Source organism: Pimephales promelas, chromosome 7 (assembly GCF_988280905.1).
Source record: "Pimephales promelas chromosome 7, fPimPro1.hap1.1, whole genome shotgun sequence".
Lineage (NCBI taxonomy): Eukaryota > Metazoa > Chordata > Actinopteri > Cypriniformes > Leuciscidae > Pimephales > Pimephales promelas.
The window spans coordinates 1,525,629-1,542,460 of record NC_142775.1 but is presented as its reverse complement, the minus strand read 5'-3'; the positions used below and the strand labels follow the sequence as shown (position 1 = coordinate 1,542,460).

Here is a 16,832-nt window from a genome sequence, read left to right as displayed (position 1 = left end):
GTTAAAATCACTTGCAGTTTTGCCTTTTAGAAAGAATCTAACATTCTTTCATGAAACTCTGAAACTAAGAAGTAAACTTTGAATTCACCTGACATCTATTTTACTATTTGTATGTACATTTCTCTGCACTTTGGGGATTTTAGATACAGCAGCGTGAACCTTTATTTTGGTCTGGCGATATTACGTCATAAAGCTTTGGTCGCAATCCGCCATTTTTCGAGAGAAGAAGAAGAAGAAGACGTCATAAAGCTGCGCAGCGCTCCTGCGCCTGCGGTGATTCGCCTGAAGAAAGGTTTGTGTTCTCACACATTTAAAGTGTCTAATTAGATTCAAACGGTTCTGTATATTTATATTGTTTAAAGTACTGTAAAACAGTAGTATAAAACGATATAAAACAAATTTTAATGCTTTGTCTAACATTAATAAGCGATATTTTGTCAGTAAAGCGCGTTCGTGCTGAATAACAGAAAAGTTGCGTCTCATTTCACTCCATGTCTCATTAATCAGTTTATCTGAAACACGATTTCGGTCTCTATATTAATGGGAGAAACGGATTTTTTTTTTTTTATCGAACTCCGAGACAGTTGAACCGATTATTTAGCTAATGTTTCACTATTTTGAAGAATTATAACTTTAGTTATAAATTAATTATTGTACCACTATTTTTCGTTTATTTACTTTTTCCCAATTTAGCCATAAACTATCAATTGCACATTCTGACACACTCCCTTTCCAGTTCTCTGACTACAAACTACTAAAGTTTTTTATTCTCTGCTAAACTTTGTTCTCTTCTTAAATATTATTGTCCAAACACAAAGGGAAACTGGAGAAACATCTGAGATCCACGTGACACTATTATAAAGATGGCATTGATTAAACAGGAGAGTGAAGACATCAAGATTGAAGAAGTGTTCTGCGTGAAAACTGAAGAAACTGAGGAACAAATAGGTTAGTTTCATTCTCAAAGCTGAACTCTTTTGATCTTTATAACACACGTGTGCGATACTCTTCACACTAACATCTGTTTCACACACGAGCAGCGAGTGTTGTGGTCCGTATGCCGAGCAGGAGCTCATTGTGCTTCACATAGACGGTGGCCCGAGGAGAAATTTCATGTTTTGTGGGGATGGATAACCCAGTTTTTATATATAACCACAACACTTTTCAACAAAGCAAATATAAACTGTTGCCACTCACATACTTTGCACATTACTATAATATCAGTAACTTTCTCCAGGTTATTTTCCCTGCGAGTAGAGCAGGCGGCTACGTGTGGGGTCCAACATGCATGACGTATTTGTTGCCTTCATCCAATAGCGTGCGTGGGAAAGTGTCGGTGGCTCGTTTGTCACTGGCGCGCTGAAATGCACTTGCTGTCTTTGCACATCGACTGAAAAACTATTAAAACTACATTTCGTGACACAATAACTGTAGTATTTTGACATTTCTAATTATGTAATGGCCAAATACAACCAGAAACAAATGTTCAGTCTTGCTTGTGAAAGGTAATTCCTCGAGACCTGTTTTCAGTTGTGTGGCGATTTTTCCAGCCCCAAGCAGCGCAAAAAACACATTTCTCAATTTCCAGTCTGAAAGTTATGGGAAATTTCCCCACCGCAATATGGCGGCACCGTTGACGTACGCTCCAGCGGGCAATTGGGCGTCTATGTATTTATTATGTCTATGATAAAAAAGAGCCAGACAATACTCTTTTTCCTGCACATTTTTACTATGGAAGAAATGGCAAAAACATGAAGTGCTGCATGAATATATGTGAGGGAAATGGACCCACCAAATTACAAAGCCAGGAACTTACAAACCAGCTAACACTGGCTACTGCAGGGAGTGCTACAGCAATTTCACATATATCACGAAGATAGATCGAGCACAAAGGAGAAGAGAGAAGGCAGTATTAGTATGGCAAGCCGTTTTAACTTTTAACAATTTCCAGGATATGAATTCTTGACCTCAATTACATTTTCACTAGTTAAAATAATAGTTATTGATATCAGGAATTAGATTAATTCTAGTAACAATGGCAATTTTTGATATCATTAATTACATTTCAACTAGTAAAAATTGTCATTCTTGATATGAACAATTCAATTTTAACTTGTAAAACTATAAATATTTATATTTTACCAGTTGAATTTCAACTAGTAAAAGCTATAATTCTTGATACTAACAATTTATATCCTGGGAATGGCAATAGGCAAGCCGTTTTGACTTTTAATCATTCGCAGGATATGAATTCTTGATTTCAACAACTACATTTTCACTAGTTAAAATGATACTAATTGATATCAGGAATTAGATTTCTCCTAGTAACAATGACAATTTTAGATATCAGGAATAACATTTCTACTAGTAACAATGCTAATTCTTGATATCAACATATACTGTACATTTTCGCTAGTAAAATGATCATTCTTGATATCAACAATTGAATTTGATCTAGTAAAAATTGTAATTGTTGATATCTGTAATTGTATTTTCACTAGTGAAATGTCACCATAGGCTGCCATTCAAAACCTAAAACTAGTAAAAAATCAATTCTTGATATGAAAAATGTATTTTGAATGGCAGCCTATGGTGACATTTCACTAGTGCAAATACAATTACAGATATCAGCAATTAAATTTTTGATATCAAGAATTCACATCCTGGAAATGAAAAAAGTTAAAACGGCTTGCCATAGTATTAGTTAAAGAAACTGCAAATGAAGGTTCATATGCTGTTATATAAACATACAGTGCAGTATTATATTGTATAGGGGCGATTCCACAGTTTCAGTCCACAAGGGGTGTATGAACTATATAGATTGAATAATACCCAGGTGTTGTCATTTTTTTATTTTTAGTTCATAATTTTGTTAAAGATAGATGTTAGAAATAATAAACGTACTTTTATCCCACTAAGCCTTGGCATTATCGTGTAATGAGACTTTATTTTATTTCTGTCCCCAGAAATTGCAGATGTCAGGGTGGGACATTAAGTGCATTTTCATTCTGTCCAACTTCGAACATTGTTTTCTGTGTTTTTTTTGATTCAATAAGCTTTTCATGAAAGTCAACATCGTCAGTAGGCCCAAACATTTTTGATTAAGTTTAGGCTACACAAATTCGTGTTCGCTTCAGTTTTGTTACAAACAGATTCAGCGCTTTGTTCATCTTCAATTTGCAGCTGCGCTGAGCAGAGCGCACCTAGACAAAGTGAACACGGACTGTGTGTAGGCGTGCGTGTTCATCTGAGCCTCATTGGTCTGTCACTGCTCGTCAATGTCAGAATATTTGAGATGACCAATCAAATCAAAGTAGGCAGGCTCTATCTTCACAGAAGCGGCTGAGTGCGAATTTTAGAAGAGCGACTACAAGGTAAGTAACCTAACTTAACATTTCCCATTTGACAGTTTTTTAAACGTTAAACAAATGACAAAAATAAACAGGCAAACTAATAAACTTTTGTCTTATTTCACCATTTTAAACTGAAATTAGGCCGTATACAATGCGAATGTTAGTCTATGGTTTACTATCATTGTGAGGGGACAAAACACATCAACAACGCCGTTTTCATCATGCTAGGTACACGATTAATAATTGAAGAGTTCAGATGCAAAAGCCTCTAAATGCCATTTGAAATTTTCTTCTTTAATGATGATTTTTATCAAACTTGTATATTTAGGTTCAGTAATTTCACTTAAATAACAATTAATAGGTAATTATCATTGCCATTTAAGTGAAATCACTGAACTTAAATATACAAGCTTGATAAAATCATTCTAGAAGAAAATTTCAAATGGCACTTAGAGGCTTTTGCATCTGAACTCTTCAATTATTGTGTACATATTGAGAATTAATATAGGCCTAATACAATTTTTAGCTTTCAAGAAAAAAATGAAAGAAAATGAGTATGATGCTGATGAAGAGAGAAAAATAACCAGCTGCCTACTGACATGATTTTTAAAGCTGTTCTTAGTCCTCCTCAGTCATTATAAAACCCTGCCGTCTGCATGTTGATTAAACTAGTAAATAGTGAGCATTAGACCCTAAACTAAAGTGTTACTTTATTTATTTTTTTTAAATCATAACCTCAATTGGGGCTGAGCCCCCTAAAATGAATCCTTGAATCTCCCCTGGTTTAAACATTAGCTTTGTGGCAAAAATTTGTCAATAAAATGTCACATAATAATATTTTTACATCCATTTAATTCTGCTACACTCAGAAGTTAAGATTTAAAGGATTGCATCATTACTTGATTTTAACTGGTTTTCAAATATGTTTAATGTGCAAACGAACTAACCTCATGCAAGCACACCTTTAACAAACCTGATTACAATAAATAATAATAATCCAACAAATAGGGAGATTATGTTTTATTATTTCGGTAATTCTGACATGTGCTGAAAAAATTAATATTGCCAAAGAAGTAGGGTAACACCAGTGAAAAAAATGGTACATACATACTGTCTTTAAATTAATGCACACACAAAAAATTATTAAGCTGTCATTTTATGCATATTGATAGTCAAAGGGTAATCTAATAATGTGGTTTAAGTTTAAATGTTAGAACAACAAAAACATTTTAGACATTGTGCCATACCAAAAGAGGATTTGTCTTTAGAATGAGCTGATAGTTTTGTGTATTATTTCTCCTAATCATATTTTGCACACCATGCGTAATAAATGTCTGAATTTAGCTGGGAGCACACTGGCAGGCCTAATATGAATTCAAAATACTTTTCCAAATACTTTGTAGGCCACCATTCATCCAGCATCATATTCTGTAAATCATGTAAATTGCAGCCTATCATGGAGAAGATAATATCCTTATCTTGTACAACGGTCATCATTCATGAATTCAGTTCAGATTCTTAATTTAAGAAGTGTATTCCAGAAATTAAACAACTATTCTGTAAATTAAGTTCACTGTGGTGTTCAGAACATATAATTATGAATTTCAAGTGTTAAAAAATAATTATTCTCATAACTCTCATACATATCCTTTGCAAAAATACATCTATTCTTACATGTATATGGCCTTTCTTTATTTCAGAAATGATGGCAGGTCTCCTCAAGTTGAGGCTTCGCTCCATGGAGCGTCCTGGAGGAGAGAGAAACCTGCTAAGGAATGAGAATGGTCCAGATGTGGTTTCAAGAACCAAAGAGCTTTCAAGAAGTAAAGCTGCTGCTGGAATGCGGAGGTACCGGGCTAAGTTAAAGCAGAACCCTGAATTGTACGTACTGCATAGATTGGAAGAGCAACAGAGATTGAAGGAGTACAGGAAGAATCTATCAGATGAAAAAAGGGAAATTCAGAAAGCACAAGCCCGTGAAAGGATGAGAAGGTATAGAGAACGCCAGAAAGAGAATCTTCAAGGGGGTGAGGAAACACAAGGTGTCATGTCAAGAAAGCTTCAAACTAGGAGTGAACTTGAAAAAATAGCCGCAAGAAGGGAATACTTTAAGAACAAGAAGCGTGAACAGAGAGCTAGGATGTCTGCACAAAAGAAAAGACGAGAGAGAGAAAAGGATCGCAACAGGAAAAGGGTGTTAGCAGAAGCGAAGAAAGACTCAAGCATCAATAACAATCCACCTAATCACATGGGGGCTGCAACACCTGCTAATCAGGAATCTAATACCCCAGTTCAAATACAGTGACAGCTAAATGCAACACCTGTTTTGTCTACCAGTTCTGGGTATAAAACTGACTTTTCTAGAAGGAAGGCAACCTGGTGGATAAAAAGGCTAATGCCAAAAAGTCCACAGAAGTATGGCACAATAGTAGCTGGCTTAGTTGAATCTGCAAGCCCACGGAAAAAATTGCTCTCAATGACATGATGCTTGGCGGTAAGGACAAGGATGTGGGTTCTGTTTTAGGATACGTGACGCAAACTGACAGATGTCCACAGCCAATAGAAGAATATTTAATGCCAATCTTGCAGCCATCCTTGGATCTGCCAGTAAGCAAGTCAGGGATGCCTCTAGCAGAAAGTTAGGAATATCACAGAAGATCATTAGGAAATATGACCGTCTGAGAAAAGCAGGGCATGATCCAGAACAACGAAAAAAACGTTGTGATGCAGTATTTGATGTAATTTGGCTTTCTGTGCAAGAATCTTTTAGAAGACCTGATGCGTCAACCACACTGAAACCACACAAGAAAACAGTCAGCAAACGAACTGGCTTACAGAAGCAAATCCTGCAGAAAAGCAAGAAATCCACATACTCTGCCTGGCAAAATGAGAATCCCAACATGAAGTTGTGTTTCAGTAAGTTTTGCACACTCCGACCAAGCCACATTTTGCCCTATGTAAAAGCCCAATGCCTCTGTGAATATTGTGAGAACACTGACTTGAAGTTAAAGGTGATAAACCAGGTTGTGCAAGCAAAAAATCTGGACTGCAAAATCAGAAATCGATACCATGCAAGTGGCATCATCGTCTGTCCACCTTCAGATTATGCCAGAAAGCTTCACAAGTTAGCGTGTATTGACCGAAAATGCCAAGAATGTGGTGTTGATGCTGTAGAATTATATCTGCAACCACTAAATGTAGCAGCAGAGAACGGAGTCTCCTGGCAGGTCTGGGGAAATACTACAGTGCGTGGAAATCTTAGGAAGGCCCTACCACTCAGGTCTGGCAAGCTTAAAGAATTGACCCAGAAGATGAAAAGTGAGCTCAAGATCTTACCCAACCATCTTTTTCAAGCTAGATGGCAGCAGCAGAAGTTCTGGGAAATAGTGAAAAATCCCCCCAAAGATTCATTTGTCTGTGTTATGGACTTCGCTGCGAATTATACATGCCTTTTACAGAAGGAGGTACAGAGTGCACACTGGGCTTAGGTCCAGGTTACAGTTCACCCAGTAGTGTGTTTATACTCTTGTGCTTGTGGTAATCCAGAGCCAGTGCGAGATTCAGTGATATCTGTGTCAAATGATGCCAAGCATGATTCCCATGCTGTCGCAGTATTTGTTAAAGGAGAACTCCGGCGAACAATGAACCTTTGGTCTAATAAAACATCGGTACCTAGTCAATTGTTCTCTGAGATTTGTTTTCATGATAATCGAATGTAAAGAGTTAAATCTCTAAAAACGGTTTAGCGTATAATGCTAGTAATGGGGGCATTGGCTAAGTATAAAGAAATCGCTAGTTTATACCACTAACAAGGCCCCACACTAACACAGTAACATAATGAGGCTCCATACATGCAAAACGAAGCATTGAGAATTTGTAAGTGTACAGACCGTTTAATAAGAAGATACTTTATGAAGACAGTTCACTTCGCGTATACAGACAGGAGCCATCTTAAAAAATAGTCTCGATAAGTCAAACCACGAACGTCGTGCTGAGTGATCTGAACTGTATGAAGTTCAGCGAACTTCTGAACTGTATGAACGGCGCTCAGGGATCGACTTATCAAGACTATTTTTTAAGATGGCTCCTGTCTGTATACACGAACTGAACTGTCTGACAATGCAATCAGCCCTGTCACAAGAAGAGGAAGAAGAAACGTATAATAAAAGAAACACAGGCAGACAATAGCAACAAACAATGGACAAATAAAAACAAGACATAAAAACATGAACATGACTAGAAAAAATAACATTGCTAGATTATGATGTATCAATGTTTTTTTTTTAAAAAAAGAAAGAAAAGATACTGACCATGTCAATAATAACCAACCCAGTCAATAAAATGGGGCATTGCATTTGATCTGAAATCGTGAATAAACTCTGCAGCGATTTACTAGAGTGTTAATAAACTCAACCAAACGCATCCTATATTAGATTAATCAGATTTACTTATTACAACTTACATATGCACAAAAGGACGCGAATGCGCATGTGAACTTCGCTCTTTCCTTAACAACGAGGCCTGTGGCAACTAAAGCAAAAATTTACAACATTCTATTACAATCTTGTTTTCATTATAATGCTATGTATATGAAAGGTTGGCGCTGCACATCTTGCAAATAATTTACTTTTTTGTGATTACAATCATCACTCTGCGTTTTCGAAGCCATACCGAGAAATGTTTTTAAATAAAACTTAGGTCTACTGTTAAAAGCATCAATGTTTTTGAAAAAAAATAATACGACTCAAATAACCTATAGTCAATAATGTTGGGTATTGCAGTTAAGCTGAAACTGAAGAGTGAATAAACTCTGGTTGCTAAAGTGCTTTCATAGCTGGTGTATAATCAACTAAACACGTCCATATGAGATTAATCAGATATAGACGACACAAAAGTAATCTCAAAACTTACATCTGGGCTCATAAACTTGACCGTGCTGATGTTCTTATGTTATGTATTGGCTCTGTACATCTTGCACTAACTGTATTTCATGATCTCAAAATGCCACAAAAAACAGAAAAATCAGAAAAACAGACAATTGTATTTTTTATAGTCAGGACAATCATCGTTTACATGATCGATCATCGCTGTCATGTTCAAGTACTTTAGTACCTGGGCCCATCCCTAATTTCTATGCTGTTTAATGTTGATGATTGCGTTATTTTAAATATGCATCTGCTTGCATATATTGCATGTTCCTAAGAGTTAATACACTGATAATTTGGAGAGTTTTGCAGTTTCTTTAGGTTGTGAGGAATTATATCACGGGCAGAGAAAAATAAGTAATAAAACCTAAAAAGCAAAGGACCTTGTACTGAGCCCTGTTGCGCTCCATACTTGTGTTTAACGAGGCGTCTTCATGCAGATAAAGTGGTAGTAGTCTGATATTGTATTAAGACATAAACCATACTAATGCTTGTCTTAGTGCATATCACCACCTATTGAGCTACTGTGAATTCAGAATTTATATTTATATATAAAATGTCCAAAACATTGGTTTGTTGTAATAATGCTTTACAATTATAAATTGCATACGTTTATAATATTGTATTTTGCATATTTTGTGCTGTCGTGCCCACTGGAGCCCCATCAAAAGGGTACGCATACTTCTGAAGCTGAGACACGTGTGAACCTGTCCTTTTATACCCTGAAAGTTACAGTTTTTGGAACAGTTTTTGATTCTAGCTAAATTCATGTAGGATCTAGCACATTCGTTTTGATGCTTTGCATATCTCAAGGTTTTGATGTCTGTTGCTTTGTGCCATTAAACTGGTGTTATGTGGGTTTTTTTCTCCTTAGACTTGAAGGCACTGAAAGAGGAAAGTCAAGAACTGAATGAAATGGAAGGAAAATACCAGATTAAGAAACATCATGATTTCACATCTGAAGAAGAACCTTTCAGTTGCTCACAGACTGAAAAGACTTTATCAAGAAAAAAAGCTCAAAAGACTAAAGGTCATTTCACATGCCAACAGTGTGGAAAGACTTTCAATCAAAACAAAAACCTTAAAGTCCACATGAGAATTCACACTGGAGAAAAGCCATTTACTTGCCAACAGTGTGGAAAGAGTTTCACTCAAAAACCAAGTCTTAAAACCCACATGAGAGTTCACACTGGAGAGAAGCCTTTCATCTGCCAACAATGTGGAAAAAGGTTCAATCGAAAAGGAAACCTAATGGTCCACTTGAGAGTTCACACTGGAGAAAGTCCATTCAGCTGCCAACAGTGTGGAAAAACTTTCACTCAAAAAGGAAGCCTTAAAGTCCACATGAAGATTCACTCTGGAGAGAAGCCTTTCACCAGCCAACAATGTGGAAATGGTTTTATTCGAACAGCACGCCTTAAAAGCCATAGGAAAATTCACACTGGAGAGAAGCCTTTTACCTGCCCTCAATGTGAAAAGAGTTTTAAACATAAATCAACCCTTAATGCCCACATGAGAATTCACACTGGAAAGAAGCCGTTCATATGTGGTCAGTGTGGAAAGAGTTTCAGATTTACTGTAACCCTTAATCACCACATTTATATATGCATCTGCTTGCATATATTGCTTGTTCCTACGTTCCTAAATACACTCTGATAATTTGGAGAGTTTTGCAGTTTCTTTAGGTTGTGAGGAATTATATCACGGGCAGAGAAAAATAAGTAATAAAACCTAAAAAGCAAAGGACCTTGTACTGAGCCCTGTGGCACTCATACTTGTTTAATGAGGCGTCTTCATGCAGATAAAGTAGTAGTAGGCTGATATTTTATTAAGACAAACCATACTAATGCTTATCTTAGTGCATATCACCACTTATTGAGCTATTGTGAATTCAGAATTTATATTTATATATAAAATGTCGAGCAGGAAAAAAGGACAACCTTTTAAGATCACAAGATTACAATTATAAATTGCATACGTTTATAATATTGGATTTTGCATATTTTGTGCTGTCGTGCCCACTGGAGCCTCATCAAAAGGGTACGCATACTTCTGAAGCTGAGGCACGTGTGAACCTGTCCTTGTATACCCTGAAAGTTACAGTTTTTCGAACAGTTTTTGATTCTAGCTAAATTCATGTAGGATCTAGCACATTAGTTTTGATGCTTTACATATCTCAACGTTTTGATGTCTGTTGCTTTGTGCCATTAAACTGGTTTTTTATTTTCTCCTTAGACTTGAAGGCACTGAAAGAGGAAAGTCAAGAACTGAATGAAACGGAACCAAAATACCACATTAAGAAAAATCATAATTTCACATCTGAAGAAGAACCTTTCAGTTGCTCACAGACTGAAAAGACTTTTTTACGAAAAAAAGCTCAAAAGACTAAAGGTCATTTCACATGCCAACAGTGTGGAAAGACTTTCAATCAAAACAAAAACCTTAAAGTCCACATGAGAATTCACACTGGAGAAAAGCCATTTACTTGCCAACAGTGTGGAAAGAGTTTCACTCAAAAACCAAGCCTTAAAGCCCACATGAGAGTTCACACTGGAGAGAAGCCTTTCATCTGCCAACAATGTGGAAAAAGGTTCAATCGAAAAGGAAACCTAATGGTCCACTTGAGAGTTCACACTGGAGAAAGTCCATTCAGCTGCCAACAGTGTGGAAAAACGTTCACTCAAAAAGGAAGCCTTAAAGTTCACATGAGGATTCACTCTGGAGAGAAGCCTTTCACCAGCCAACAGTGTGGAAATGGTTTTATTCGAACAGCACGCCTTAAAAGCCATATGAAAATTCACACTGGAGAGAAGCCTTTTACCTGCCCTCAATGTGAAAAGAGTTTTAAACATAAATCAACCCTTAATGCCCACATGAGAATTCACACTGGAAAGAAGCCGTTTATATGTGGTCAGTGTGGAAAGAGTTTCAGATTTACTGTAACCCTTAATTACCACATTTATATATGCATCTGCTTGCATATATTGCTTGTTCCTACGTTCCTAAATGCACTCTGATAATTTGGAGAGTTTTGCAGTTTCTTTAGGTTGTGAGGAATTATATCACGGGCAGAGAAAAATAAGTAATAAAACCTAAAACGCAAAGGACCTTGTACTGAGCCCTGTGGCACTCATACTTGTTTAATGAGGCGTCTTCATGCAGATAAAGTGGTAGTAGGCGGATATTTTATTAAGACATAAACCATACTAAAGCTTGTCTTAGTGCATGTCACCACTTATTGAGCTATTGTGAATTCAGAATTTATATCTATATATAAAATGTCCTGCAGGAAAAAAGGACAACCTTTTAAAATCACAAGATTACAATTATAAATTGCATACGTTTTTAATATTGTATTTTGCATATTTTGTGCTGTCGTGCCCACTGGAGCCCCATCAAAAGGGTACGCATACTTCTGAACCTGAGGCACGTGTGAACCTGTCCTTATAAACCCTGAAAGTTACAGTTTTTGGAACAGTTTTTGATTCTAGCTAAATTCATGTAGGATCTAGCACATTAGTTTTGATGCTTTGCATATCTCAACGTTTTGATGTCTGTTGCTTTGTGCCATTAAACTGGTGTTATGTGTTTTTTTTTCTCCCTAGACTTGAAGGCACTGAAAGAGGAAAGTCAAGAACTGAATGAAACAGAAGAAAAGAACCAGATTAAGAAACATCATGATTTCACATCTGAAGAAGAACCTTTCAGTTGCTCACAGACTGAAAAGACTTTATCACGAAAAAAAGCTCAAAAGAGTAAAGGTCATTTCACATGCCAACAGTGTGGAAAGACTTTCAATCAAAACAGAAACCTTAAAGTCCACATGAGAATTCACACTGGAGAAAAGCCATTTACTTGCCAACAGTGTGGAAAGAGTTTCACTCAAAAACCAAGTCTTAATGCCCACATGAGAGTTCACACGGGAGAGAACCCTTTCATCTGCCAACAATGTGGACAAAGGTTCAATCGAAAAGGAAACCTAACAGTCCACTTGAGAGTTCACACTGGAGAAAGTCCATTCAACTGCCAACAGTGTGGAAAAACTTTCACTCAAAAAGGAAGCCTTAAAGTTCACGTGAGGATTCACTCTGGAGAGAAGCCTTTCACCTGCCAACAGTGTGGAAATGGTTTTATTCGAATAGCAAGCCTTAAAAGCCATATGAAAATTCACACTGGAGAGAAGCCTTTTACCTGCCCTCAATGTGAAAAGAGTTTTAAACATAAATCAACCCTTAATGCCCACATGAGAATTCACACTGGAGAGAAGCCGTTCACATGTGGTCAGTGTGGAAAGAGTTTCAGATTTTCTGTAACCCTTAATCACCACATGAAGATTCACTCAAGAGAGAACTGCTTTATATGCCGTCATTGTGGAAAAAGTTTCACAGACAGGAAACATCTTAGGAATCATGTAAAAATTCACATTGGAGCGAAGCCTCACATGTGCCTTCATTGTGGAAAGTCTTGCAAAAACAAAGCAAACATTGAGGTTCACATGAGAGTTCACACTGGAGAGAAGCCCTTCACTTGCCAACAGTGTGGAAAGAGTTTCGCACTAAAAGGAAACCTTGAGGTTCATATTAGGCTTCACACTGGAGCGAAGCCTTACAAGTGTCTTCAGTGTGAAAAGAGATTCACTTATCATAGGGACCTGAAATATCATTCGCAAACTCATTCTGGAAAGATATCACAAGGTTCTCAGAGTGGTATGAATTTAATTAAAGAGAGCAATTTCAAATCCTCGGGAGGAAAGCGATTTAATTATGATCAGAGTGATAAAAAAGTTATGTTATCACACTTACAGATGCGCATGAAAATTCATCCAAATGTAAGGCCATATTCTTGTTCTCTTTGTAGAAAGAGTTTTAAATGGCCCAGCAGTTTACAATGGCACCAGAAAATCTGTGTGAAATCAAAGATCCGTTCGTACCGGAGTTGAATGTGGCCAAAATTGTATAGATGTATATTTTTCAGGCTTGCCTTTTAAATGTGGCTCATGTCAGATCATTGTCTGAATAGGTGACATACCTATGAGACTTAATTTTCATCGCAAGTGATTTATTCTTTTATTGTGTTATTGATCTATCCTTAAGTTATTTGCTGCTGTATCTTTTTTTCTTGCCATGTAGAGTGCATCTGTGTAGTATTGAAGAATGACAATGTGAAAGACAAAAAAAGGACAACCTTTTAAGATTTTGAGATGTGACTAAATAAACATTGGTTTTTTGCAATGCTTTACAATTATAAATTGCATACGTTTATAATGTGTTTTGCATATTTTGTGCTGTCGTGCCCACTGGAGCCTTGCTTGAAGCACATTTGGCACCAATAACAGCCTCAAGTCTTTTTGAGTATGATGCTGCAAGCTTGGCACACCTATTTTTGGGCAGTTTCTTCTATTCTTCTTTGCAGAACCTCTCAAGCTCCATCAGGTTGAATGAGGAACGTTGTTGCACGGCCATTTTCAGATCTCTCCAGAGATGTTCAACTCTGGGCTCTGGCTGGGCCAGTCAAGGGCATTCACAGAGTTGTCCTTTGTTGTTGTGGCTGTGTGCTTTGGGTCGTTGAAGATGAATCGTCGGCCCAGTCTGAGGTCCACAGCACTCGAGCTGTGTTTTATCAAGGATGTCTCTGTACATTGCTGCATTCATCTTTCCCTTGATCCTGACTAGTCTTCCAGTTCCTTCCACTGAAATCATTCCCATAGCATGATGCTGCCATACCAGGACATATGCATTCGTTTTTTTTTATAAAACTATAATTTCCAATTCCTTTCATAATAAACGGAGATGGGTGGTTAGTCCATTCTTTTCACTACACCCATTATAGACCCTTTAGGTTCAACCTTTTTCTTTTTTCACTTCCTTCTTCCAAGTATCTCACCCTGACACTTAAAGTTTCTCCCTCTTTAAGGAATATGTGCTCTTTTAGTTATTCTTCAACAACCTTGTTTTCATAACCTTAATTTTAACTTTTTTTTTTCTTCATTATAACTACTTCTCACAGTATGCCTCTATCAAATGGTTAGTCTGAGATCCCCCCCAAAAAAATATTATCAGTATTGTTTCAGTCCCACTTACCTTCACTGTGCATCCGTGCGCTTATTATTCTCATCATTTATCTTCCACTGAATGTAAGTACGATTGGTACTAGAGAATTGTTGGCAGTCAAGTTAGCTTTGAGAAGTGGCGTCATTGATTGGAGGGTTGAGGGGGACCTTTTATTGTCTGGACTGACCACAAGAACCTTGAATACATCAGATCCGCCATACGACTTAACTCTAGGCACTTTTTTCAGTCAGTTCGTGTTTTTGTTTTTTTTCCCCTATCGTCCAGGTTCCAAGAACATCAAACCTGACCCATTGTCCCGCATTTTTGACGAATCTGAGCGCCCGGTTTCTCCCGAGTCCATCTTTCCACGTAATTGTGTGGTTTCAATGTTGACCTGGGAGATCGATTCGAAGGTCCGCATGGCCTTAGATGGGGTAGTGCCTCCGCCCGGATGTCCACCAGGTCATTTATTCGTGCCAGAGAAATTGCAGTCCAACGTCATCCGGTGGGGTCATTGTTCCAAGGTGACTTGTCATTCAGGAGTCAATGGTACCATTTTTCTCATTAAGCAATGATTCTGGTCACAAACTATGGTTCGCGACACTTGTCGTTTTGTATTGGCCTGCTCTGTCTGTGCCAGTTGTAAGTCTTCCACTCATCTTCCTGCTAGGTTCCTTCAACCATTGTCAGTTCCTTCCAGACCCTGGTCACATATTGCGCTAGATTTCGTGACAGGTCTCCCTGCCTCATAGGGTAACACAGTGGTTTTAATCGTGGTGGAGAGGTTCTTCCATCTGCCCAAATTACCATCAGCCATAGAGACAGCGGTTGCAGTCATAGACCACGTGTTTCGTATCCATGGCCTCCCGAAAGACATGGTCTCTGACAGGGGTCCCCAGTTTATTTCCAAATTTTGGAGAGCGTTTTGTTGATTGCTGGGGGCGAATGTCAGTTTCTTCTGGGTTTCATCACCAGAGCAACGGTCAGACGGAGAGGGCCAACCAAGATTTGAAACTAGTGTTGTGATGTTAGCGTCACAGAATCCATCCTCTTACAGTCAGCATATCTCATGGTTTGAGTACGCGCATAACTCATAACCAGTGTCTTCCACAGGCCTATCTCCATTTGAGTATAGTTTAGTGTCCCAGCCATCAATATTTCCTAATCTGGAATCCGAGATTGTGGTCCCCTCTGCCCACGAATTCATCCAGGGGGACCCTTCTCCAGGTGGGTTTGTGCACTAAGGTCCAGGCCGATCACCACTGGTCGAGACCTCCCGTCTATGTCGCTGGTCAAAAAGTGTGGCTTTCATTTACTGATATTTCTCTGCTCTGTTTGTAGAAAATTGGCTCCGAAATTCATCGGCCCGTTTACCATCACCAAGGTCCTTAGTCTGGTGACGTTCCGCCTCAAATGTCCTCTGGCGTACCGGAGGATTCACCCCGCCTTCCATGTGTCTAAAATCATGCTAGTTTTTCGTCCAGCTATTAGTCCACCTGTCCCGGTTCCCCCACCGCTGCGAATCGTAGATGGGGAACCAGCCTATTCGGATAATCGTATCCTGCACTCAAGGCGGAAAGGACGTGGATTCCAGTACTTGGTGGGCTGGGAGGGTTACGGTCCAGAGGAAAGGAGTTGGTTTCCTTCCCGGGACATATTGGATCGTTCACTGATCAATGATAACAGTTGCCAGGTAGGACTCTCTGAGAGTGGCAGGTGACGCTCCTAGGGGGCGGGGTAATGTCACGGTTTGCGAGTTACTTGCTTATTCTTGCTTGCTGATCTGATTGCCTATCAGCGTCAGCTACGCCGACGAGCGCTCAGATCAGACGCAGGTGTGTCTCATTTATTTAGTCCTATATGTAGTGATGTGTTGCTCATGTTCAGTGTCAGATCGTTTGGGTTGCTGGTTCTTGTGCTGATTTCGGTTCTGTGCAGTTTTGTTCCTGTTCCTGGTTTTTGTTCTGCCTGAGCTGTGGTCTGCCTGTGTTGAGGATATTCACAGCGTGTTATTTCTCCTCCACCCCGCTTGGATTCTACTTTGCAGTTCTCGTCTTCCCTAGGACCTACTGGGTGCCTGTTTATTTGCCAGCTATTCTGTTTGTTCTCCTGACTGTTTACAATTAAACTTTATTTCAACTCGCTACTGGACTCGGTATATGCTTCCTGACACATAGTAACATTTTTTTTTTTTATTATCACAACCTATTATTGGAAAAAAAGTTAAGATTTACTGTACATTGTACTGTGTATATATTGTGGAAAAATAAACCTTTTTTATAAAAGTAAATGTCTTCGTAATAGAAATTGTGTTGTTTTTTATGAGAACTTAACCAACAGTTCCAAATGGATCAGGAACAGATGTTGCAGCACAGTCCTAAATGAAACTTCCCATCTGACTGACAGGGAATCATATGTCCCCCTAAAGTCATATAAAGAACATCTAACCACAGCACTTTTATAATCAAAAGTCCCTAATGTTCTGTAAAGGTTCTGGATTTTTA

At 38.2% G+C, this 16,832-nt stretch overlaps 2 protein-coding genes across 3 annotated transcripts; both read left to right on the top strand.

Annotated features, from left to right (window-relative positions):
* Positions 1-220: 220 nt before the first annotated feature.
* LOC120475099 (uncharacterized) lies at positions 221-11,478 on the top strand. The gene is made up of 5 exons (XM_089133545.1): positions 221-292; positions 819-948; positions 9,153-9,827; positions 10,514-11,188; positions 11,441-11,478. The coding sequence occupies exons 2-5, from the start codon at positions 864-866 to the stop codon at positions 11,476-11,478; spliced, it is 1,473 nt and encodes a 490-aa protein (XP_088989671.1). The 5' UTR covers positions 221-292; positions 819-863.
* On the top strand, positions 11,195-16,472 carry LOC120475123 (uncharacterized). 2 transcript variants are annotated; one of them, XM_089133594.1, is made up of 2 exons: positions 11,195-14,852; positions 15,442-16,472. In XM_089133594.1, exon 1 carries the CDS (start codon positions 11,862-11,864, stop codon positions 13,215-13,217), a length of 1,356 nt encoding a protein of 451 aa, XP_088989720.1. In that variant the 5' UTR covers positions 11,195-11,861; the 3' UTR covers positions 13,218-14,852; positions 15,442-16,472. The 2 variants fall into 2 exon arrangements, with proteins under 2 accessions (XP_088989720.1, XP_088989719.1); XM_089133593.1 differs by having other exon boundaries at positions 11,195-15,555; positions 15,670-16,472.
* Positions 16,473-16,832: the final 360 nt, after the last annotated feature.